The 26,942-nt window shown below is 38.6% G+C and overlaps 1 protein-coding gene across 14 annotated transcripts in view; it reads left to right on the top strand.

Moving 5' to 3' along the window:
- Nucleotides 1-26,942, top strand: part of ZMYM6 (zinc finger MYM-type containing 6) — a 119,421-nt gene that overhangs the window by 72,150 nt on the left and 20,329 nt on the right. For 3 of the 14 annotated variants that reach the window (XM_019836626.2, XM_045035521.1, XM_019836624.3), the window contains exons 5-13: nucleotides 1,254-1,407; nucleotides 7,351-7,517; nucleotides 15,966-16,050; nucleotides 16,877-17,126; nucleotides 20,078-20,246; nucleotides 22,033-22,224; nucleotides 24,873-25,023; nucleotides 25,449-25,564; nucleotides 26,633-26,908. In XM_019836626.2, the coding sequence (XP_019692185.1) occupies nucleotides 7,425-7,517; nucleotides 15,966-16,050; nucleotides 16,877-17,126; nucleotides 20,078-20,246; nucleotides 22,033-22,224; nucleotides 24,873-25,023; nucleotides 25,449-25,564; nucleotides 26,633-26,908 (1,332 nt within the window). In that variant the 5' untranslated portion in view covers nucleotides 1,254-1,407; nucleotides 7,351-7,424. The other 11 variants (XM_045035519.1, XM_019836625.3, XM_023258448.2 and 8 more) reach the window with 10 other exon arrangements.

Here is a 26,942-nt window from a genome sequence, read left to right as displayed (position 1 = left end):
TCAGAACCTTCCTGAAGGCAGGGCTGTCCACTGTGAAAGGAGTTGCTAGGGGGGAGTTAACTCCCTGTCTTGAAAGGTGTGCAAACAGAGACTGAAGATCGCCTTTGCAGTGCTGCAGCAAGGATTCAAACACTGCACAAGCTCAGACCATATAACCACTAAAGGGCCTTCCATCTCTGAACTTTGAGATCATGGTAGGACATAGGGCTGGTCCCAGAGAGGTACAGCACTCCAAAAGCTGCCTGTCTGTCTAGGCATGGTCAAGGTTGCCTGGAGGCCACTTGGAATAATGTCACAGCCTAATGAACCCCAACTCCTATTGCTTTCTTATACATGCACACCCATATTTACAGTAATTTAAATCACATACAACTTACATAAACTCCTGCCTGTATATAGATGTTGCCATGAATGTTTATCTTCATATATTCTTTTTTTTAACTCTTTTTTTTTTTTAAGTTTATTTGTTTCAAGAGAGGGATCCAGAGTCAGCAGCTTAACCAATTGAGCCACCCAGGCACCCTATCTTCATATGTTCTTCACCGATAAGCATGTTAAAACCTAACTTCATCACTAAATAAACACTCATCGACCCACGTTTATACACATTTCCTCCACTACCCCCAGGCCCAGGTAAGCTATGGGGCTTCCTCCTCTTGGGACTGGCCAGGCAGTCCTGAGAAGGGGAGAGGTGGAGAAGGCTTGGTCTGCCTATGATGGATAGAACTGATCATAAAGAAAAGGAAGACTGAAATTTACTGGAAAGTTAGCAATCTACACCATACCTTGTCCAGTACTTCCAGAAATGTCATTAATTGACCATGACAAATGTCTTGGACATGTATAACATTCCTAGATTTTAGTTTCTGTCATAGTATTGCAGATGAGAAGTCCAAAGCTGGTCTAATTCTCTTTCCTTTGTAAGTAAATGTTCTTTTTCATGTTTCACATAGGATTTTCTTACTTATTACTCACACGTCTGCACTACACTCACGAACTGGAGAGCTGCCTGTCACTTCCCAGTGACTTTTGTTTTAATTTGGTAACAAATATGTCATTTTTACTGTGGGGTTATCATTGTAGCTGGGAACATGACACTATTCTCTCCTTGCACCTCCCCCCCTACCCCCCTCAATGCAGTTAGACATGGCTATGTGGACAAAAGAGTCTCTAAGAGAATGTATTCAGAGTGTTATGTGTCATTTCTGAGCCCAGCAACATAAGACCCACGTGTGCCTCCTTCACACCCTCAGGAAGATGTGTCTGTGAACCAGTTTCAAGGATGGAGAAACAAGATGGGAGAATCCTGTGTTCATAAATGATGTTGTAGGAACACAACTGCTAATGACCTGGAACACATGCCTTGAACGGTGATGTGAGAGAAAGATAAACTTCAGTTTATTTGAGGTATTGCATTTTGGGGTTTCTTTGTTATACAAATATACTCTTTAACACATAGTGATTCAAAAATATGTATCATCCATAACTGTATCTGAGGAAAATAAAATACTGTAACTAGTTTTCAAGGTAGAGGAAAGGGAGAAGAAAAGAAAGAGCGATAAACAATAAATCTGTACTTTAAACAGGTCACAATAATGCAAATGGGAACTTGAAATAGAAGTATACAGTAAGGATTCTTGAAACAGAACATACGTACTAAGAGGAATTCCTGATAAACATCCAACTAAAAGATGTAAACTGTTTTAGTGTGTCAGTTATCCATTGTTATGTAGCAAACCACCCCCATACTTTGTGGCTTAAAGCAACAATTTGTTATATCTCATGGTTCTGTGATTGGTTGGGTTCAGCTGGGGAGTTCTGTCCCATAGGATGTTGATGCTTTCAGTTAGGAATTTGGCTGGAATGCCCAAGATAACTTCACCCACCTCCCTGGGACCTTGGCAGGCAAGCTCAGGGACTTCTCTCCTTTTGTACCTGGTCTCTCTAGCAGGGTGGCCAAACCTGTTTACATGCTGGTGGCTCCAAGAGGGCAAAGGCAGAAGCTGCCAGTTCTCTTAATGCCTACACCTGTAACTTCACACTGTCACTCCCCTGCAACTTATTGGTCAAAATAAGTTGACAGGCCAGCTAGATTCAAGTGGCAAGGAAGAATCCACCTCATGGTAGGAGAAACCTCATTGCACATACAGAGATAGGAGGAATTGTTGGTGGCCATCTTTGGAAACAGTCTCTCACAGTTTGCCTTCTGGACATAACAATTCATGTCCCCTCCCAACGAAAATACACTCACATCCTCAACCAAAAGTCTCAAGCCATTATGGCAGTGGATCAAAGTCCATGATCTCACCATCTAAATCAGGTCTATGAACAAGAAACTCCTTTAGTTCACTGGGTGCATCTGCTCAGGTGCAACTCTGTGAACTAAAAAGACAAGTTATCTGTTCCCCCTGCTCCCTGCTGCCCACGTACGCAATACACCTGATGATACAGAAACATAATGACTCCAATGAATGCTCCTATTCAGAAAGGAAGAGGAGGGGTGCCTGGCTGGCCCAGTCAGTGAAGCTTGCAACTCTTGGTCTCAGGGTTGTGAGTTCAAGCCCCACATAGGGTGTAGAGATTACTTAAAAATAAAATCTTGGGGTGCCTGGGTGATTCAGTCAGTTGAGTGTCTGACTATTGATTTTGGCTTAGGTCATGATCCCAGGGTGGTGGGATCGAGCCCTGTGTTGAGTTCCTCACTGAGCATGTAGCCTGCTTAAGAGACTCTCTCTCCCTCTCCTTCTCCCTCTGCCCTTCCCCCCCTTCTCGCTTGCTCTCTCTCTAAAAACAAAAACAAAAACCTTTGTGGATCTTACTGGATTCACTCTGTGCCCCCCAAATCACATCCATTTTTCTGAGACAAAACTCTATTTTGGTTGTGTCAGATTGTTATTGGACAATGCCCTGTGTTTCTTAGAAGCCCTTCTGTCTGGATGAGAGGGTCTGTGAGGCATTGTCTTACAGCGGCACTCTTGAGTTGATCTTGACTTTGAGGCCACATTTACCTGTAATATCCTATATGTGATTTTTCTTCTCTGAGGTTGCTTCTTTTTTTTTTTTTTAAATTTTTTTTAACGTTTATTTATTTTTGGGACAGAGAGAGACAGAGCATGAACGGGGGAGGGGCAGAGAGAGGGAGACACAGAATCGGAAGCAGGCTCCAGGCTCCGAGCCATCAGCCCAGAGCCCGACGCGGGGCCCGAACTCACGGACCGCGAGATCGTGACCTGAGCCGAAGTCAGACGCTCAACCGACTGAGCCACCCAGGCGCCCCAACTGAGGTTGTTTCTTATTTTGATGATATTTTGTTAGCTGGAGAGACTGTCCTGGGCCCTTCATATTTTGTCTAATTTCTGCTTGAAAACAAAAGTTCCTTTTTTAGCTTGTTTATCTTTTGCAAAATCTTATCACAGGTAACTAAAATAAATCAATAGGCACTTTTAATATTCTGCCTGGAAATCTCTTAACCAGATCCACAAGTTCACTAACTACATTTTCTATCTTCCATGTTATTACAGGTGGCAGTGCTGCAAAACATTTTGCTGCTGCATTACACTGGTTACTGTTTCTCTAGCCTCCAATAACAATTTCCTCACTGCTCTTCCAGCCTCCACTAACAGACTCCTTGCTGTCTTTCCAGACTTCTGCTGGCTGCCTGGTCCCAAAGTCAATGTCATGTTTTAGATTTTAATTATAGCAGTACTCCATTTCTAGATATCAATTCTGTAACAGTTACCTGTTGCTAAATAACAAAGCACCCCAAACTAACTGGCTTATAATAAGAACCATTTATTCATTCATGATAAATAAATACATTATCATCATCATCATCAAAAATCTGGGCTTAGCTGGGTAGTTCTTCTCCTTATTTTGCCTGGGCTCACTCATGCGGCTGTAGTCATCTATCAACCTGGAGGATCTAAAGTGGTTCCACTCACATTATGTGGCATTAGTGCTGGCTATGGGGCTACTCTCTGCACATGATTTTTCATCATTCAGTAGTTTAACCCATCTAACCTTGACATGTGGTGAGAATGTTCCAAGAAAGTGAAAGCAGAAGCTGCAAAGATATTGAGACCTACACTTGGGAATTCACATGATATCACTTCTGTCACATTCTGTCAGTCAAAATAATTCACAAAGCCAACTACAAAACAAGGGGCAGGGACACAGACTCCCTCTCTTGATGAAAGAAGTTTCAAAGAATTTGCCATACTTAATGCCCCACAGGTAAATGCAAAAATTCTAAAGCAAAATTAATATTTAATGATTTTATATTGAAAACAACATAGCAGGAAAAAGATACAGATGTCCAATATGACCATTTCCATAAGGCAAGAAAGTGAGATAAAAATTATATGCTTAGAATGGAGGAAATAAATTTGTCATTATTTTCTATATAGTTAGAAACAGAAAAAAAATTTGAAATATGGATAAACTATTAGAATTAATAAATGAACTCAGCAAAGGTGCTGGCTTCAAAACCAACATACAAAAAACAATTGTATTTCTATACTTACACTGGAAATAAAAACAATTAAGAAATGAAATTTTACCATTTAAAATACCATAAAATATCAAAGGTCTAGAATAAATCTAAAAAAGATGTGTGATCTCTATACTTCAAAACCATAAAATATTATTAGGAGAAATTACAGAAATAAATGGGGAGATATACTATTTTCATGGGTTGGAAGATTCAACCATATCTTAGTTTCCAGGCCTGCTGTAAGAAAGTGCTACAAACATAAATTTATTGTCTTACAGTTTGGAGACTTGAAGTCCAAAATCAAGGTATCAGCAGAGCCTTGTTCCTTCTGAAATCTGTATGGGAGAATCCTTCCTTGTCTCTTCTAGCTTCTGGTGTTTACCTTTAATCCTTGACATTCCTCAGCTTGCAGCTGCAGTACTTCAGTCTCTGCCTCAATTGTCACCCGTTGTTCTTTCCTCAAATGTCTGTCTCTATGTCTCCTCTTCTTATAAGGACACAAATTATGTTGGATTAAGGGTCCACCCTATGCCAATATGACCTCCTCTTAACTAATTATATCTGGGAGAAGATAATTTGCAATACATATTTTCAAGAAAGGACTCATTGAGAATATATACCCATGATAAAATGGCATACAATCCAATACAAAAATGGGTAAGAGTCTTGAACAGGCACTTCATAAAAGAGGATATCCAGATATCCAAAAGAGGGCTCAACCTCATTAGAAAGCTGAGAAACCCAAATTAAAACTACAATGAGGGGCTCCTGGCTGGTTCAGTTGGTGGAGACAGTGACTCTTGATCTCGGGTTTGTGAGTTTGAGCCCTATATTGGGTGTAAAGATGATTTAAAAATAAAATATAATAATAAAAATAAAATACCACAAAGAGATACCACTATACCCCCACAAAAATGGTTAAAATTAAAAAGATGTACAATAGTAGCTATTGGCAAGGATGTGGGGCAACTGTAACTCTCCATTAAAGTTTTATGTGTATGTAACAAGCAAGTTCACTGCTAGGCATAAACCTAGCAAACTTGCAACAAAAGACAGGAATGTTCACAGCAGCAACATTCCTAATAACCAAGAACTGGAAACATCTCAAAGGTACATAAATAGTAGATAAATTGTAGCATGTTCACAAAATGGAATACTATACAGCAGTCACAAATCAAAAAACAATTTTGAATGGAAAAATACCACTTGGCTTCGAGCAAGTTAATTAATCTATTCACTTACATCTCCCAGATAAAAATTTGTACCTCTTGCAGGTGTGGTGAGGATTAAGTGGAATGATGCCGTACAAGTGTTTAGCAAGCACTTGGCTTAATAAATGTCAGCCATTATTTATTTTTATATTCTTTTAACAGGCCATCTTTCTGGAAACCGGCATTAAAGAATAGTGCAGGGTTTCTAATGCCCCCAACTTCCTGCCCCAGTCTCTTACTTCTACCTTCTCACGCTTGGGTCTTGGTCTCTTTAAGAAGTCAACCATAATTGAGCAAAGGGGAATCCTGGGAAGACCCACTCGGCTCAGGTCCGGGGCATGACGGGAAACGGGGGTGGGGGGGCGGAGACCAGGGCTGCGCACGCACGGTTGGCTGGGTGTTGCGTTGTGATGGATCAGGCGGAAGAATTTCAGTAAGAGGAAATCATCCTGGTCTTTGGGCGCAAGCCGTTGGGTCCTAGGCGGCCTTACCCACCCCGGTACTCCCCGGGAGCCGGGAGGTGGCCAGAAGGTGAGCGCGGCGGGTGGCGGCGGCCAGGGCTGCGCGGGGCGGGGCGGCGGGCGCGCCACGTGACGAGGCGGGCACCGGGTGGGGGCGGCGCCGGACGGGCTGCGCGGCTGACGCCGTGCGGATTTCGCTGCAGGGACGCGGTGACAGGGATTTGCGGGTCGCGTTCTCTCCCTCCGATACAACGTCGCCGCGTTTGTACTCGGTGACGGGCGTGGAGATTATTGGTGGGGACGAGACTTTCGGAGCGAATACCCTACTCCAAAGAGGGATGAGCACCCTTAGATGGTTGTAACTGTGGCAAGTGGTCGAAAGTTCTCATGTGTTCTTCCCCGCAGGCTTTTCCACCAGTTGCCCATTTCCATGCCTGGCTTGACTCTGGATAAAGACAACTTTGGGGGGCTTCCTTTTTGGTTCGGGTTTAGAACGTTTACCCTTAGGGGAACGGAAATCTGCTGAATGGCTAATAGAATTTCTTGTTTACAGGAAAGCATTTAAGAAGCAAAGCTTAGGGGGGCTTATTCGTGGGAATGGTTTCCAGGGAGACCCTGGAAGGTGCAGGTGGTCCGCTTTAAACAAGGGTGTACTGTTGTTCACTTGTGATGGCATTTGGAGCTCTGGTCTATCTTTAGGCCAAGAAATGGGGCCCTTATGGAGGCCTCCAGCAGCGGCTGAGTTAGAAGTGGGGGTGGGGAGCTTGGTGTGTCCCCACTTTGAGAAATAAAAGCAGAGGTGGGCCTCCAAGTACTAATTCTCCTGGAGTCAGAAACTGTTTTCCGAGTCCTTTCCTCTGAGCGGTTGGTAATTTCTTCCCATATTTTGGGTTGCTGGTCTGGTTCCCTTTGTAACTTTCAGCATTTGAGAGACCAGAGCGTTTGGCTTTGAAGTTATTAGGGAGGTTGGGAGCTGTGGCCGGGAAACTTTCCTTATGTGGTGAGAACTACTAAAGGAGCAGAAGGAAGGAGAAGGGGAGACTAGAGTTAGTCATGGCCCCAGAAGAATTGTTTTTCAGAGGCTCAACTCTAAAGCCTTGAGCGCAACACAAAGCTTTTAATATAAACATGAAGGGAAAAATGAGAAGAATAAACCTGAATACCAATCCTTTATGTTGTATTTTAGGAGTCCAGCTATCCTTCCCCAAGAAGAAATCTATTAGTTTTAGACTGGGGAATTCCTTTACGTAAACAATTAGAATGAAAGAACCTTTGGATGGTGAATGTGGCAAGGCAATGGCACCACAGCAGGGACTTCTGGACAAAATTAAAGAAGAACCTGACAATGCTCAAGTAAGCATTTCATTTTATTAAATAAAAAAAAATGTTGAATTCTTTTCTATCTGGTGAATTCAGATTTTTAGTTAGTCAGTTTCTGGCTTGTATGTTAAAACAACCCAAGCTGATTTTTCTCCCCATTAGGTGGGTAAATCGGTTTTTCTGCTCTGTAAATGAGACCTTAGTAACTGTTTATTTCTTTTTGTAAAAGGAAAGTAATATGTATTACTGTTTTTCTATACTTGGTACCTTTTTTTTTTTTTTAATTCTCTTGTATCTGACAGTAGTTTCCTTTTATTCTGTAAGTACTTGTGGTCTGTTCTGTATCAGGGGATCGAGGAGTCCGTTTAGTCCTTTCCCTCATTGAGCTTATACATTAGTGGGGGAGATAGACATTGCACAAGTAATTAATCAAATAATATATATAATTACACACTATGACAAGTGCTTTTCAAGAAAAGCCTAAAATGGGGAGTCTGACCTACGTGTGGTTGGGGGCAGAGGCTGGCTAGGGAAGGCTTCCTTGTGGGAAGGATGTGTAAGCTGAATTATGAAGAATGAATGGACTAGGCAAATGCATGGAGAGTGTTCCAGACAGAGGGATCTGCATATAGGAAAGCCCTGAGTTGGAAAGATGCATGGTTCTTTTGAAAAACTGCAAGACCAGTGGGCCTGGAACAGAAAAGGTATGAAAATGGTGATGATGATAATGTTGATCATAACACCAACACTGATAGTAGATGGTATTTATATATCAATGTGTAGTGTATATTATGTGTGACTTCATAAATATTAACTCATTATTATTGATATATGTGCTTAGACTGTGGCAGACATCGTTCTCACAACCATGTTATTACTCCCATTTTACAGATGAGGAAACCGAAGTACAAAGAGGTCAAGCAATTTACCAGGGATCACACCTCATAAATGGCAGACTAGATTCAAATTCAGGTAGTCAGTCTTCAAAGCCTCTGTTATTCTGCCTCTAGGATGAGGCGCATGCTGAGAGCAGTGGGAAGACATTGCAGGATTTTAAGTGGGAGAATGAGATAAACATGTTCAGAAAAATCATCTAGCTACCCTTAGGAACCTGGACTGGAAACCCGGATTGGGGATCAATATGGAGACATTGGTTAGTTGTTTTGGCAAAAAATGATTTTTTTTTCTTCTTGGACAGTTCTTTTGCTTGAGACTCTAGTTATTACATAAGCAAATTAATAATATTAAAAATATAAATAATATAATAAAACAATAAATGATGGTAATATTTTATTTCTCATACCATCTTAAAGGCAGTATTATTTCAGGACAGGGACGCCATAAAGCTTTGTTTCATTCGTCAACTCTATGTCTTCCTGTGCTGTGCTGAGAAGGCTTATGAGGTGTGTCCGTGGGGTGTGGGGTGGGGGATGGTGGCGTCCATGACATTTACTTTCCCCCCAGATGGTAAATTCTTACTCTTCTTCTTCCAGAGCCGTTGCTTTGTTTGCCAAGTTTTGTGGATTCTACCTTTGAAGAATTTTTTTATTGTCTCTTCCTTTTCCTCCCTATTTCTTATTTCTCATTTGAACTGTATTTCCTACTCATCCTTTTTCCTGTAGTCACAGCCTCCCTCAAAACACTGTATAATGATGCTGTTGTGTCTCTACAGATCTGATGACACCATTCCCTTTAAAGACCCTGTCTCGTGTGATACAGCGTGAACTTTTTAGTGTAACATCCAAACTATCCACGTTTTGGCCTTTGTTTCTGTCTTCAGTATCATTGGTTATCCTTCCCACCTTTTCGAATCTACTCAGTCTGCAAATTATCTGCATTTTACTCAGAAGCATATTCTGTTGAGTTTTGTTTTCTCCCTTTGCACATGCCATTTCTTCTGCCCGTGGTATTCTAAACTAGGCAGCTTTGCCTAGGTTTTCTCCTCTTTTAAGACATAGTTTAATAGTCACTGGGGTAGAATTAGTAATTCTCTTTTTTTCTATTGTATATTGCTTTCACTTTTGCTGTAGCATCTATACATCAGTGAATTTTGTTTACATACACCCTGGTCTTATTTGACCTGAATCCTCAATTCCTGGGCAAGTGACTGGCACAAAGTACATGCTCAAAAATTGGAATAAAAGAGCCTCTGTTTCACAGATGAGGAAACTGAGCCCGAAGGAATAAGTGACTTCACCAAGGTCTCGTAGCAAGTTGGGATACAAAACCGGTTTTTTAAAATTCCAGATCCAATTTTTCTTTCATTATGCCTTGTCTGTGGTACATAAATTTAACAAATATTGTGCTATGAGTTGAGTGTTCTTTCTGAATATCAAAATTATGATAATGAAAATCCCCCTAACAGTTTACATTTTAAGTGGATACGAACCAACTCAGTTCTCTTTGGTTTATATTAAGGCTACTCAAGGTGAATAGGCTGTAATTTTTTTTTCATAATTGATAGTGTGGACTATGATAGAAAAGCCAATTAAACAAATCATGTGTAGTGTTTTCCATGTTGCATTCGAATTTCGGAAAATAGGAGGCAAGAAATAGAAAATGTTTAATATTTTCTGATATATAGCCTCCCCCCTCCCCCATCTGAAAGTAGTGTTCCTATGAAAACTTTTGTAAGCTGAAATGGTGTAAAATGAATTGATTACCATTGGTTTATATGGAAAAATTTTTGAGTATTCCTAGACCCCCCAAACTAACCACTCTTAGGCTTTTCTGATACCTTAGGACACATCTTACTCCCAGGTGCACAAAATAAATGAAGAGAAAGCACCAATGCTTACATAGTTCAGAGCTACAGCAGCATCAGGTTGATGCTGAGATGCTGAGTGTGGTTCTTGGGAAAGGAGCTCGGTGGTGCCACTCTCGCGTCTCACGCTGCACACTGCGCTGTAACTGTTCGCTGCAAAACAAAGCTGAAGGCTGTTTTTCGCTTTTTGCCTTTTCTCTTAAAAGTGAAAATCTTCAGATTTCTTTTGGTTGGCAAATGCAGGAACTGACCTAGGTCTTTTGTGAAAGCAAAGTGGAGTTACATGAACTTTTGGAAGGTGGGGAATACCTCTACTAAGAGTCTGTTCTGGATGTTAAAGTCACAGTCGAGCTGTCATTCATTCACTGAGTTTTTATTCTTGCTAACTCTGATTCATAGCACTTGTTTAACATTGTTGTAAGTGGTATACATATATTACTCCATTTGATGAGCAGGACCCAGGAGTTAAATACTATTACTATCCCTGCTTTACACATAAAGAAGCTGAGACAGGTAGTAACTTGTTAAATGTCACACAACTAGTAAATGGTTGAGCTAGAATGTAAACCCAAGCAGTCTGGTTCAAGATTCCCAACCCCTTAACCATGATCCTGTAGGCTAAGTTGTGTTAGTTATTTAGTTTTCAGAAGATGAAAAGACAGGGCCTCTGTTCTCAAGGAAATTAATAGTGTAAGGAGGAATAAAGATACAGGAAAAAGGGGTAATTATTTATTGAGCGTGCCTCATCAGAAGCTGTGTTAAGCATGCTGTATGCATTCTCACTTAAATTCTACAACCATATGAGGGGCAGATCTTTACTCCATTTTACACATGAGGAAACTGAGAAAAGGAGAAGTTAAGTAATTTGCCAAATTCAAAGGCAGCATCAGAACTGGAATAGGAACTGGCTTCAAACTTGTATTCTTTCTTTTTTTTTTTTTTTCAAACTTGTATTCTTTCTGTTGCTTTGTGCCACCTCTGTACAGATACAGAATCACAGTCTTATGTAATTACTCTAAAAAAATTGTGTAAGGTGCATTGGGAGAATAGGGGAAGGAGCCCTGAAGTCTGTCTGGAGAGGAAAGAACAGCTTCATGGGGTAGGTAGCACTTGAGTTGTAACGATTAAGGTTTTCAGGCATAGAAAATAGCATGTGTCAAGTCATGGAGAGGTGAGCGAATGTGGTATGTTTAGTGGTTGAGTGTTCAACAATAAAGAAGAGAAGAAAAGAGAATGAATTTGAGATATTTAGGTAGGGTTGATCAGACCTAGAGATAGCATATGAGGTATGTGGGTCAAGGAGGAGTCCCAGAGTACTTAGAAGTGTCTGTCCTCGGTAAGTTGAGTTTTTGATGATACAGTTTACTGAGGGGCTAGGAACAGGATTTGGGGGGAAGTAATAAGTACCGTTTGGGATCTGTTGTGTTTATTTTTAATGTTTTTTTTTTTTCTTTCTTTTTCTTTCTTTTTTTTTTTTTTTTGAGAGAGAGAGAGATGCGAGCATGAGCAGGGGAGGGTTGGGGCAGAGAGAGAGGGAGACACAGAATCCAAAGCAGGCTCTAGGCTCTGAGCTGTCAGCGCAGAGCCCGATGTGGGGCTAGAACTCATGAACTGCAAGATCATGGCCTAAGCTGAAGTTGGACGCTTAACAGACTGAGGCACCCAGGTGCCCTGGGATCTGTTGTGTTTAAAGGGCTGGTGGGACAGTCAACTGGTAATTTGCACTGGGAGGCATTTGCATATATGGGTATGGTATTTAGAGAGTTGCACTTTATCTTAGCCAAAAGGCCAAGAAGTGATGGTATTTAGAAATTTGGTGTAGTGTTTCCAGATAAAATATAGAATGCCCAGTTAAATTTGACTCTCACGTTAACAGTAATTATTTTTTACTGAAAGTATGTTGCATGCAATACTTGGGACATACTTATCCTAAAAACTATTTGTTGTTTATACGAAATTCAAATTTAACCAAGCTTTTATATTTTTATTTGCTAAATCTGGTAACCTCATATAGGTGATAATTGAAGTTACGAATATGGGTGAGATTGTTCAGGGAAAAAAATGTAGAGAGAGGAGAGTAGAGCTCACGTCAGAAAGCTAGGAAATGGATTAATTTAGGGCTTCAAAGTGGCTTCAAAGTAGTTCCTGCAATCAGCAGCCTCAGCATTACCTGGATACTTGTTAGAAATGTATATTCTTGGACCCTGGTGCAGACCTTCTGAGTCAGAAACTGGGGTTGAAGCCCAACAGTCTATGTCTTAACAAGACCTCTAGGGGCTTCTGATACCCCTAGGGTTGAATATAAGAACATCAATGAAGGGTAGAAAGACATAATAATGAATTGAAGTAAGAACCAGAAGACAATGAATGGAATCATTGGCAGTGTCAAATGTATCTGAGAAGCCATGTAAGATAAAACCTAAAAGTGTTCATTGGGTTAAGCAACTGTGAGGTGATTGGTTAATCTTAAAACAGTTTCAATTGAGGGTGCCTGGCTGGCTCAGTCAGTAGAGCATGTGACACTTGTTCTCAGGGTCATGAGTTCTAGCCCCAGATGGGGGTAGAGATTACTTAAGTAAATAAATAAACTTAAAAAAACAAACAAAAAACAGCCAACAGTTTCAGTTGAAGCAGTAGCCTGATAGCATTAGGTTCAGGAGGGAATCAGATTAAGGAAGGGGTGCCTGGGTGGCTCAGTCAGTTAAGTGTCTGACTTCGGCATAGGTTATGTCTCATGGGTTTGTGAGTTTGAGCCCCACATCTGGCTTCTCTGCTGTCAGTGCAGAGCTGGCTTCAGATCTTCTGTCCCCACCTCTCTCTGCCCCTTCTTCTCAAAAATAAATAAGCATTTAAAAGAAAAATAAAGAAGTAGAGAAAGAATGAGGCACTTTTTCACTGACTGATTGGAAGGGGAGAGGAAGAGGGTAGTAAGTAGTTCCTTAAGAAATAGGTTCCTTATAACCTGAGAGGAGAAAACCAGCATGGAGGTGGTGAGAGGCTGAAGATACATGATACTATGGAGTGCTTAAAGATGGGAGAGGGAGCAGGATCCCAAACGCAAGCCTGTTTTTAGTCAGTCATGTAAGAAGGTTGCTTTTTCCTGGAAGATAGGAGGACAGTTTGTTGATCAATTTGTAGGCATGGTGGGGGGGGGGAATCAGAGTGTTGAGGGAGTTCTTTGTTTCTGTTTTTCTTGGTGAAATTTAAACATCAGGGAGCTGGACATTTGCATGGTTGTGACTTGGCAGTGATGGTTTGGAACAGTTACTTTGTGAAGTAAAAGGAAATAATTGGGGGAAATTTAACAGGCATGTTAGAAAAATATTAGAGATTGAGTTGATGATAGGGCAAATTAATTTTATATTGATTCTTAAGTGTTCTTTTTGGTAATTTGAAGGAGGGTGTATATAGGTACTTTTAACTTCCTCTCTTTTTTATGCAAGTGCCAATAAATAAACATTATTATTTTAGTATATGTAAGACTATCCACTTGGACTCATTCATTCAAGAAATATTTATTTATTTGTCTATTGATTGATTTAGTTTTTCAGAGAAAGAGTGGGGAGAGGGGCAAGGGGAGAGAGAGAGAGAATTTTAAGTAGGCTCCATGCTCAGCACGGAGCCTGATGCAGGACTTGATCCCACAACCCTGGGATCATGACCTGAGCTGAAATCAAGAGTTGGACACTCAACCAACTGAGCCACTCAGGTGCTCCTCAACAAATATTTATTTATTTATTATATTTTTTAAATTTAAAAAATTTTTTAATGTTTATTCTTAGAGAGAGACAGAGCGTGAGCTGTGGAGGGGCAGGGAGAGAGAGAGAGAGACAGACAGACACACACACACATACACACACACAGAATCCGAAGTAGGCTCCAGGCTCCGAGCTACCAGCACAGAGCCCGAACCGGGGCTCGAACCCACAAACCGTGTGATCATGACCTGAGCCGAAGTTGGATGCTCAACCGACTGGGCCACCCAGGTGCCCCTTAACAAATATTTATTAAATGCTATAATTGTGAAAGTAATAAAAGCTAGCATTTTTGTGTATAAATCATGCTTCAGTTTTGGCTTATCTGTAAGGGATCATGCTACATACTTCATCTGTATTAAATCATTTATCCCTCCATCATGGCCCTGTGGGTTAGATAATATATTTTGTAGATAAGGAAATTGAAACTAGAAAAGATTAAAAAATTTGTTTCAGTCAAGATCACATCTGCTTCTGCTTCTGTCAGAACCCACAGCCTTCTCTGTTAGGTTATGTTAACTGTGCCACATGTTGAGTGTGCAGAGGCAGAAAAACATATCGTGCCTGTTCTTGATGGCCATGGTCCTTTCAGTCTTGCACATTTGGGGTAAAGAAGAAGGATGCTAGACAAACAAAGTATCACCCAAATAAATAAGAAGTGACATATTGTGACAGGTGCTATGAGTGAAAGGAGTTGGGAGCTTAATTTCTGGTGGGGGCTGGGGTTTGAATTCATTATAGTAATTTTTTTATATTTGTCCATCTATGAGGGAGATAGCATGGCTTTTGAAACAGATAGACCTGGGTTTGATTCCCGTTTGTGCACTTAGTATCTTTGTGACCTTGGACAAAGTGCTGAACCATCTCTAAGCTTCACTTTCCTCACCTATAAAGAAGATACTGTAGTCCCTACTCATAGGCAGCAGCTCATTTGGCGCCACAATGTACACTATGGGAAGTGGTAAATTAATGCAGTGGTTCCTAGTCTTTGGCATGTAATAGTCCAAAGCAGTTCCAAAAGTAGCTTTGGGAGCTGACATACCCATCATTTATTTTGCTAAGTATAAGGATGTAAAATACAACTACTATTTATTATCACCATTGTTTCAGAAAAGTAAGACTTTTTTTTTTTTTTAACTTTTTAATGTTTATTTTTGAGAGAAACGGAACACAGTGGGGGAGGGGCAGAGAGCGAGAGGGAGACACAATCTGAAGTAGGCTCTGAGTTGTCAACACAGAGCCTGATGTGGGGCTCAAACCCACAAGCTGTGAGATTGTGACCTGAGCTGAAGTCGGACGTTTATCTGACTGAGCCACCCAGGTGCCCCTTAAGTTTTTATTTTGAAGTATGTAAGGCTATTTTAACAACAACATAACGTAGGATGGTTGTGATCTCAATAAAGAAGTCTTTTTTAAAATTGATATATGTATTTTTAGAATTTTGTCTTGTAAAAAAATAAAACTTTGTTTTATGATTATATTTCATCTTAAAGCATTTTAAAGAATACATAATTAGAATAAATCTGATTTAGGCTGTGATGATGTTATGTATAACAAACAGATTGCATTGTGTCTTTATGCCATTAACAGATATGACAGTTTGTAGATCTGTAATTGGATCCAAACTCTACATCATTCAGACTTAATGTTATTTATCATTTTCTTACAAACACAGACTAAAGTAAGGGTAGTGCTGAACATTGAAGTAGCTGTATGTGACTCCTATATATTACATTTGAAAAGTAGTAATAACTGTCATGAAAGATTTTCCAATTCTGAAAGGTCCTTTTTGTAAAGTTTAAATCTGTTCTAACAACTTGTAAATTTTGATTTTTGAGGTATTTGTGAAGGTGATTATGATTAGAATGTAGAAGAGATATGACAGACTTATTTTTTTCTTGAATTTCTAGTTTAATTAAATACTAACACTGTACTCATTTCTCTCTTTTCTTTTTCTTTAAGGAGTATGGACATGCCCCAAAGCAAAAAACTCAAGAAAGTGAACTGAAAATTAGTGCTGTGTTTTCAGTCAGTGACAGTCCTCTTGGTAAGAAATAGAACTGAATATGGGGCACCTGGCTGACTCAGTCAGTAGAGCATGGAACTCTTGATCTCAAGGGTTGTAAGTTCGAGTCCCACAATGGGTGTAGAGATTACTTAAAAATAAAATCTAAAAAAGGAAAAAAAGGAAAGAAATAGGACCAAGTAAGTTAATTATGATTAATATTGTTATATTCTAACTAGTAGAACTGAGGGAGAGCACGTCCTCATGTAAATCTTTTTTTCCTTAAGATAAAGCAGTACTTTTTAAACTGGGTAGGTGGTGTTGACTAGCATTTTAAAAAGTGGAATTGAGGGGTACCTGGCTGTCTCAGTCAGTGGACCATGCGGCTCTTGATCTCAGGGTTATGAGTTCAAGCCCCACATTGGGTGTAGAGATTACTTAAAATCTTAAAAAAAAAATACACACACACACACACACACACACACACACACACATATACATGTATGTATGTGGGTGGGGGAGGGAGAGAGAATAGAATAAGATTGTATTAGAAGAATGTGATGCATGTAGTAAGGAAACATTATTTTGCAAAACTGTTTCAGTTATTAAATTTTACACATATAAACATACACAGAAATGTATGTATGTGTCTCCTGGGTTATAATGTGAAATATAGTTGTTACTATGGGTTATAAAAAAGTTTGAACCCACACCTTCCCCCCCCCCCAAAAAAAAAAGTTTGAAACTCCCTGTTTTAGAGTGTTTAATTGGATTTGGAGACTGAGAATTTGTCTTAAAAAATGGAGAATGTATATGTGTTTGTGTTGATACTAAAACTGTTTTTTCCCCCCTTATTTTGTATTTATAGCCCAACAGTTGACTCCAGGCTTTCAGTTTTCTCTTGCATCATCTGGCCCAAATGTATTGCTTCCTTCGGCTCCAGCCGTAGCTATTCAGGTTTTTTGTTCTGGTTGTAAAAAAATGCTTTATAAAGGGCAAACTGCATATCATAAGACAGGATCTACTCAGCTCTTTTGCTCCACGCGGTGCATCACTGGATATCCTTCACCTGTCTGCGTACCAACTCCTCCCAGGAAAACCTGCACAAACTGCTCAAAGTATAAAATTCTTAATTACATCCCTTTTTACCTTACTTTTTTAGTGTGTATCTAGTTTAGTTCAAATATGCTGTTGCTACTTTAAATCTCTTGAGCACGTTTCTATGGAAATAGCTTTTTAGCTGAGAAATTTGCAAATTCTTTGTAATGTTAAACAAGAGACTTGGTGTTAAAAGTACCATCTTAACTAGTTTTCTGTCTCTTTAAGTTTAAATTTTACTGTGGAAAGAAATAACAAACCATTTGTGGGAATTGCAGGGCTGCTCATATATCCTGTGAGTATAGACAACAAGCCGTTCACAATTATTTATTATCTTGAAAGTTATTGAAGTATATAACATATTATAACATTGGTCTTATAATAGTATATAAAAGTTAGTTAATTCTTTAGAAGATTAAAAAAAAATCTCTAAATGGCCACAAAATAATGTGTTTATTTCTTAAAAAAAGTTCTTTGAAGTTATTGCTTTATAGTCACACATAGATGCAGAGAGAGGAAGAAATAGTAACAAAGCCACATAAACTTCTTTCTCTACCTTAGTATGTTTGAAAAATTTGGCATGTTCTGCCTCTTCCCGTGGTAATGTAGTTCTAAGAATGTATTGTGTTGTCCGAAGTGTTAATGTAGAGTGAAAAAAGTTAAGAGCTTATTGTGTAGATCACGCTCTATCCCTTACTAACTATATGACGTTGGGGCTAGATGTTTAATTTTTTTTAAGCCTCAGTTTCTTCATTGGTAAATAGTATCTACTTCCTCAGATTTTAATGAGACAATGTTAGCCCAGGGCTTAGCACATCATGTATCTTAACATATTATTTCTAGGCCCCTATTTTGTCTTTGGAGATCTACGACAGTTTCTTTATCTGTTTGGGGTGTTGGCCTTAAGTATCTAAAAGTAGATCATGTTAAAATGAAAATCTCCAACTAAAAGGACAGAGGAATTTAAAAATATTTTACATAAATATTCAAATTTAGTTTTGTTCTAAAATGCCATTCTAATACCTTACTTAAACTCTTCTATAGCATTCTCGTGAAACTGATCTAGAAGGGTAAGTTTAGTTTTCTGTTTTTAGATACTCCGTTTCAACATATCAGATATCAAAATAAAGTGAATTAAATTTTAAAGAACACAGCACAAGTTATACATCTAAATGCATATTATTTTTTTTTAAATCGTTACTCTTGTCAGAGATGTTCTACCATAGCGCTGCTCCTTTTCAAAAATTTTTTTGCTCTCTTGATTTGGCATTGCGTTCAGAGCCTATGAAACTTTCCTTTAGACCAAGATAGGTGACAAATCTATCTTTAAACCATGGGTTTGATTTTTACAAATTGTCAGAAGTTGCTTGATGCCTTATCAGTTGACTACTGTAGACGATTAAACTGAGTCATACTGTTAAACATGATACTTGACTATAACTTTGAAAAGTTGTTCTTAGAGTTATTGTAAATAAAGGATAAAGTAGAAGAATGTTGGAGCCATGTTTTTGGAAGATGTATGGTTTTTCTAAGATTAAAGTTAAGGTGTAAGATTCATTTGGATGCGTAAGGTTTAGAATGCATTTATATTCATGTGCACAGATTTCCATTAAAAAGTCATTCACTTTGGTTTACATATATGTATATTATACCACTGGCAGATTCACATTATTAAATAACATTCTTTATTGCTTTGTTTTTAGTAGAAAAATCACTATTCAAAATTAATAACTTCATCCGTGTGTAAGCATATCCACTTGGTTTCCAAGATTCACTGTCCTATTTTTAAGGTTAGGTGAGTTTTAGAAAATTAAAGTACTTTGTTGTTATTGTTATTCGTAAATAGTTTACTGTGAAACAGTTTTGTATAATAAAGGCACAGGATGGGAGGCAGAAGAGTGGAATGATGAACCACTGAATGTGGAATCAGACTGCCTAGAATTTGTATTCTGGCTTCATTGCTTACCAGTTTGTGACTTTGACAAGTTATTTAACCTTTCCGATTTGGTCTCCTCATCTGTAAAATGGCAATTATAATAATACTTATCTCACAGAATTTTTGTGAAAATTAAGTTGGATAATTTGAGTAAAGAGAATGATGTCTGGTACATAGCAATTACTTAGTACACATTACTGTATATAATATTATTCCATTATATTCTTCATGGCTTGTACTAGTGCTTCTGATTACTGACCATTTCCGTTAGTTTTTTTATACTTGTCAGAAAATGGCAATACTCAGCCTTTGTTTTTACCGTTAGTGCGTATTACATCAATGGGCTCTTACAAAATAACTTGAGGAATCTTACAGAATGACTCAGTTATTTGTGTTCTTTCTGTCTTATTCTTATTTCCATCTGTCCTCTGCTACCAAACCTTAATAGTTCTTTTGTCCTCTGTTTCTTTGATCTCTTCAGTTATAGTTCAGTTTTATATATCATGCTTATTTTTTGTATTAATCTTCGGTAGTTCATCTGTTTCCCAAATCTTGCATTTAAATTAAAAAACAAACAAACATGTCATTCTTTGTCTCTGCTGTTCCTACTCTTAGCAGCTGCTGGCTAGTAAGAGGACAAGGGTTTTGTGGTCTGGACTTGAGGGATGGCCACTTCTTCCATTGGCTCCAGTGGATGAAACTTGGTTGGAGCTGGAAGCCTCACGGCTTTTGTCATGAACATCTGGCTGGATATATTTTAAATATAATTTTCCCTCAACACATCGATAAATTAGGTATCATAAACCCATTTTCTACATGAGGAAATTGAGAGAGTAATTACCTCACTCACTGTCACTCAGCTAACTAACAGAACTAATCATCAAGCCCAGGTTTTCAGATGTCTTATCCCTGGCCAGCCATTTTCTAGCATGCAATAGCTGCCCTTAGTAAACATAGTTATTTTAGCTCACAAAGAGGAAGAAATTACAATTATGAAGAACATATTTCATTTTGCCTTTTGTTATTTATTTTTAGAGACATTTTAAATCCAAAGGATGTGATCACGACCCGTTTTGAAAATTCTAGCAAAGATTTCTGCAGCCAATCATGCCTTTCTTCTTATGAGCTAAAGAAGAAGCCTGTTGTTACCATATATACTAACAGCATTTCAACCAAGTGCAGCATGTGTCAGAAGAATGCTGATGTAAGTTACATTGTACCTTTCCTGGGATTCTGCTCAGAGATCAGAGATTTTTTTTCATTTAGTATTTATTTACCATTCAATTTATAGCATTGTAGGGGAGAAATATATTGGGGAAAAAATTTTTCTCATTCTAAAAATTCTGAATTGAGTCAGGGATAGCAAAACACAAGGAATAGCAAAACGCACACATATGCGTACAAACACAAAAGAGTACTGTCTTGAAGTTAAAAAATACCAACTTAGGTATTTAGAAATGATAGGGTCTAGGAAGAAAGGGTGAGGACACATTAAAAGTAATTTATGCCAACTGTTTCTTTCCTGCGATAGCATTTATCTTCAGTTTGATACCCAACTGCACTCATATTGGAAACTTAGTGGAAACCACCTAGTGATTCTACTTTGAAGTTACAACCCATGTGTGACTAAGATGTTCTGAATATAAGCCTATTCATAAGTCCGATAAACTTTAGGAACTCTTTATGTCTCTTCTTTTATATAAATTCTATCTCTACCTTGATGTACTTTGGTTGATCAAGAAAACAAAAGGCTAAGCAACAGAAAGCTAACTTCTTTAAATGAGACAAAAAAAAAGTTTTTACAATTACCACTATAAATAAGAAGTCTTTCTTTCAAATACCAAATCAGTTTCCTCAGCTGTACAACTATAATTTGATGGTTTTTACTCTTAGTACTTCACTTCAGTGATTTATAAATTTATCTACACAATAATAATAATTAAGTACCTTTCCTATTTTTTTCAGGATAAAAAACATTAAATGATGTGTTGAAGACACTACTAAAAATACTTCACATTTCAGTTATGGCCTCTGCATTAAAAATCTGTAGGAATTTTTCCAATTAACTTTCAGATATTTGCACAACCTCTCTGTTAAAAAAACAAAACAAAAAAACCATCTTTGAAATAATTTACATGAATGCTTTACATATCAAATATGGATTCACCAATCCCTGTTACCACAGTCATCAGTTTTAACAACTCTAAGTATGTTCTGTATTAGTTTTCTTGTTTATAAGGCATCAATAATAAGGAAACATTTTTAATATTACAGAATATTAATTATATCAGTTTCCCATCAACATGCTAGTCATTTAATGATGATTATATTGGCCATTTCCATTGGTTGGCAGGAGGCTCTTCCATTAAAGGCTCCCATGGTTTCCACTCTAAAGTTTTCTTGCCAGACTTGGTTCATTTCAGCCTGAAGAATCACCTCTACTAGTTGGCCATCCTGCAGTTGGTCTTCTGATTTCTTAACATCTGGTTCCCCTTTAACCATACTCAACTTTTCATTTGTAATCTGTTCTGTGTACTTTCTATATGCTGCATTTTTAGGCATTTGCTCAAGAACATCAAGAATGTTTTGGTTTTTTTTTTAATTTTTTTTGATGTTTATTTTTGACAGAGAGAGAAAGAGAGAGAGAGGGCATGCACGAGTGGGGGAGGGGCAGACAGAGAGAGGGAGACACAGAATCCGAAGCAGGCTCCAGGCTCTGAGCTGTCAGCACAGAGCCCGACGCGGGGCCCGAACTCACGGACTGCGAGATCGTGACTTGAGCCCAAGTCAGATGCTCAACCCACTGAGCCACCCACGCACCCCAAGAACATCAAGAACCTTTGTGTACAATATTCCTAGCCTCTTGTGTGGACTCTGACAGCCAATCCCACAAGGCTGGTGGTCTTCTTCAGCAAACCTGCCGTGACCAGAGATCAGAGATTTTTAATTGGCTTTACTTATTTTGGATGTGTGTGTGTTTTATTTCCTAGATCCGATTTGAAGTTAAATATCAAAATGTGGTACATGGTCTTTGTAGTGATGCCTGTTTCTCAAAATTTCACTCCGCCAACAACCTCACCATGAACTGTTGTGAGAACTGTGGGGGCTACTGCTACAGCAGCTCTGGGCCTTGCCGGTCCCAGAAGGTGTTTAGTTCAACAAGCGTCACAGCATATAAGCAGGTATAAAGGCCCGTCCGTCACTCCTTCCAGGATGGCTGTGCAGGGATGAGGTTAAAATAAACGAGTGGGCTCTTCCCATCAATTGATTTTGGGGTGTGATTTCCCCTGCAGAAAAATGGGATAGGTTCTGGTGGTGTGTTGACTATAGTGAAATGATACACTAATGTACTTTCATGATTTTCTGTGAGTCAGAAATGTTTTATGATATATTGGTAAGTGGAGAAAGCTCCATATTATTTTAAATAAACTGTGGCCAACAGGCATAAGATGTTAAAAATCAGTAGATCTAAAGCATATCTTTCTCTTTTTCCTTTTAGGAAAAAACAATACGTATTTAAAAAAAAATTTTTAATGTTTATTTATTTTGAGAGAGAGAGCCAGGGAGGGGAAGAGAGACAGGGAGAGAGAGAGAGAGAGAGAGAGAGAGAGAGAGAGAGAGAGAGAGTCCTAAGCAGGCTCTGCACTGTCAGTGCATAGCCCCACGTGGAGCTTGATCATCCCATGAACCATGAGATCATGCCCTGAGCAGAAACCAAGAGTTGGACGCTCAACCAACCGAGCCACCCAGGCACCCCTAGAAAATATATTTTTTTAATGTGTTTTGTGATGAATTGTAATTATTTTGGCAACATGCCTTATTCGACTACTTTACCTAATTTTTATTTGTTGTAATGAATAATAGATTCATTTGGTTACTAAATAGATATTTATGTTAATTATTACCGAATGAAGTCTTTAAAAAGTTATTTTTCTAAAAAAGCATAAATGATAACTAAATTTTTTCAGTTAGCAAGTTTGATTTATTTTTAATTCCTCCAAGTAGTTGGTGTTGGACATTGATCTGTGAGAAGTATCCCTTTTCAAGGAGTTACCACTTTTGGCATTTTGGTTACTGTTTTCACAAGAATAAAATCCGTGTTTTTTTTATATATGTGATCCAAAAATCCGTTCTGTTTCTAATTTTGTTGCTGGTATTATATTCTGTCAACTGTATAAGTGATATTCCTCTTTCACCAGGAAGATTATATAGTGAAACTTCACAATTTATATTTTCTTTTCTTTTTTGGCAAAGATTTTTATTTATTTATTAATTTAATAAATTTAATAAATTTATTTAATTTTTAAAAATTTACATCCAAATTAGCATATAGTGTAACAGTGATTTCAGGAGTAGATTCCTTAATGCCCCTTACCCATTTAGCCCATCCCCCTTCCCACAACCCCTCCAGTACCCTGTGTTTGTTCTCCATATTTAAGAGTCTCTTATGTCTTGTCCCCCTCCCTGTTTTTATATTATTTTGTTTTCCTTCCCTTATGTTCATCTGTTTTGTCTCTTAAAGTCTTCATGAGTGAAGTCATACGATATTTGTCTTTCTCTGACTGGCTAATTTCACTTAGCATAATACCCTCCAGTTCCATCCACATAGTTGCAAATGGCAAGGTTTCATTCTTTTTGATTGCCGAGTAATACTCCGGTGTGTGTGTGTGTGTGTGTGTGTGTGTGTGTGTGTGTGTGTGTGTGTGTGTGTATATATCACATCTTCTTTATCCATTCATCCATCGATGGACATTTGGGCTCTTTCCATACTTTGGCTATTGTCGATAGTGCTGCTATAAACATTGGGGTGCATGTGTCCCTCAGAAACAGCACACCTGTATCCCGTGGATAAATGCCTAGTAGTGCAATTGCTGGGTCGTAGGGTAGTTCTATTTTTAGTTTTTTGAGGAACCTCCATCCTGTTTTCCAGAGTGGCTGCACCAGCTTGCAGTCCCAACAATTTGTATTTTCCTACTGTTTAATTCCCCATATAATTTCTTGTTGAGAGACTATGTTGTGTCAATGACAGTATAGTGTAATGGTTAGCCTGGATCTTTGGAGCGAGATGAAATGTTTAATCTCCCACTTTTCTGTTTATTTGTTAATTGAATTAAAATTAATTTAAACTTCTTGTTAATATAACTTTTAAAAGTATTTCAATATGTTGTTTGAAGGATTCCATGATACAGTATATATAAGTTAAATACAGAGTATTTAATATAGGGCCTGGCTCCTGATAAGCACTGAATAAGTAATAATATTGGTAATTTGTATAAATGATAGCCATCGTAATTATTGTTTCTTAAAATATGAGTAAAGTTACAGACACATTTTAGTGTAAAACTCAGCTTAAAAAACAGGTAGTTCTGTAAGATCTCCTAATTTACATTAAGCATCATTCTGTTTCCTCCTGCTAAAGAGTCTTACTGATTATGTAACCTTAAAGGTGGTAGACAGTCTTATAGATTGATGTCCAAGACTATTGAGGATGGCCCTTTGGTTCATGGATTACCTGGTCATCTTAGATTATTTTTAATGAGAAAAGTGTATAACAAATACCAAATTCATTACCTTTAATGTGTTTTGTTGTTAATGTATGTGAGTGTAGTTACTCATTTTCTTCAGTTTACATTTCATTATTGTCTGAAAGAACTCATTTTTCTCACATCCCAACTTCCAGAAAAATCTATAGTTAGAGTGGCCTCATAGTCCTTTGAGCTCAGATATTTCAATCAAAGGCAATCTTTATAGTTAGTTTTTCTTTTTTCTTTTCTTAAACAATGTGGGTGTTTGTGCTAGGTATCTAAATGTTATTTTATTTTCTTGATAGAATTCAGCCCAAACTCCTCCATACGCCTTGGGGAAATCATTGAGGCCTTCAGCAGAAATGATTGAGACTACCAACGACTCAGGAAAAACCGAACTTTTCTGCTCTATTAATTGTTTATCTGCTTATAGAGTTAAGACCGTTATTTCTTCAGGTAATGTTTACATTGGATAAATTTATAGATTTAGTAACTATTAAAGAACAATGTAGCTGCTTTTGTTTCATTTTGTTACAAATTGAATTTATCTGTGTGGTTAAATAAAGACCCAAAGTTTAGTTTCAAAGAACTGATTTGTAAGTGAAAATAGTTTTTCACTGGTTTGGTTGAGGCATTTATTTTGTAGTTCCATATGTGAAAAGAAAGAAATAAAAACCACACTTGTAAGTTCCAAGTTAGTTTTTGTGTAAGTGGAATTTAACTGAGATTAGTTACAGTTAGCTTTACAGATTATTGTAAGGTTGCTTGATTTTGGCTTTGTATATTACTGAATATTTTTTAATTCCCCTAATACCCTTTTGGATCATGTGTTCATCTGTGTAGCTTATTCATTGTTTTTTTTTGTTGTTGTTGTTGCCAAGGTGTCCAGGTTTCATGTCATAGTTGTAAAACCTCAGCAATCCCTCAGTATCACCTAGCCATGTCCAATGGAACTATCTATAGCTTCTGCAGCTCCAGTTGTGTGGTGGCTTTCCAGGTATGATCTGAGGTAGTATTTTACCCCTAAGCGCTCTTAGGCATTGGGGAATGGCAATATGTGAACTGCTGAAGGTCCATATTTACAAAAGAGTAAATTCAAGTTAGAAAGAAAAAAATTCTGTTCAACTCTGGTCCCAGAAGTCATTTCTGCAAAATGTCTAAGCCAGGTATTGAGCCTCAGTGCCCTCTTCCTAAATTCAAGGTCCTTACCTAAACTGCCCTTCCCTCCTACTTTTGCCCTTGGCGCTATCCTTTTCAAAATGATGGAAGCTAAGATAAGGTTCAGATAGGTGGCACAGTGATGTGCTCATGTGTCCCTCTCATCATGGGCCAGATACGTATTGACTCCTGGCATGGAATCATAAGCCTCCATTTTCTTGTCCCATTTGCTCCTCACTCTCTGAGAGATACACAGAGAAGGTAGAGTTTAGTGGTCCCCTGGGGTGGCAAGGTGCCTGATGCAATGTCCCTGGCACCAGGAAGAAAGAGACTACTGGTGGTCACTGTACTCTTTTTTTTTTTTTTTAAATGTTTATTTATTTTTGACAGAGAGACAGAGCATGAGCGGGGTAGGGGTAGAGAGAGAGGGAGCCGTAGAATCCAAGGCAGGCTCCAGGCTCTGAGCTGTCAGCACAGAGCCCGACGTGGGGCCCGAACTCACAGACTGCAAGATCATGACCTGAGCCGAAGTCGGACGCTCAACTGACTGAGCCACCCAGGCGCCCCTCCACTGTACTCATAATAGCCATCAGAGGCCGGGTGGTGATGGGAATGCAGATGGAGGGGTATTTTGGGGGAAAAGAAGGGGCCTGCTCTAGTTTATTAGACCTCTATATTAGAGATGTTTGGAAAGCCTGAATTCAAGTTCTTAAACCTTTTTATGTTACATTTCTCAGTCCTTCTATTCTGGAAGTATGCCATTTAAACTCTTTCTGTGAACTACTTTATAAAATGTTAAAAAATATTTATAAAATGTTACAGGTAGTAGTTTATTAAAATGAGAAAATGAAAATTACCAAGTTGTTTCTCAGTTGCTAAAATCTTTGCCTTATTTGTGTTCGTTCAGAATGTATTTAACAAGCCAAAAGGAACAAACTCGTCAGCGGTGTCCCTGCCTCAGGGCCAAGTGGTTGTAAGCCCACCGGCTGGGTCATCAGTATCAGCTGGAGGAGGTAACACCTCTGCTGGTTCCCCTGCTTCCATCAGTGGTTCTCCTGCAGCCAGTTTCCGGCCTCTTGCGGCCCCATCCCAGCAAGTTGCTTTAACCCGGACACTTGTTAAACTCAAGTGTCAGCACTGTAACCATCTGTTTGCCACAAAACCAGAACTTCTGTTCTACAAGGTAAAGAGAAATTATGAAAGGGATTGAATTGTAA

Source organism: Felis catus, chromosome C1, assembly GCF_018350175.1.
Source record: "Felis catus isolate Fca126 chromosome C1, F.catus_Fca126_mat1.0, whole genome shotgun sequence".
Classification (NCBI taxonomy): domain Eukaryota; kingdom Metazoa; phylum Chordata; class Mammalia; order Carnivora; family Felidae; genus Felis; species Felis catus.
Note: the sequence above shows the minus strand (reverse complement) of the source record. Positions and strands in the feature narration are given on the sequence as shown.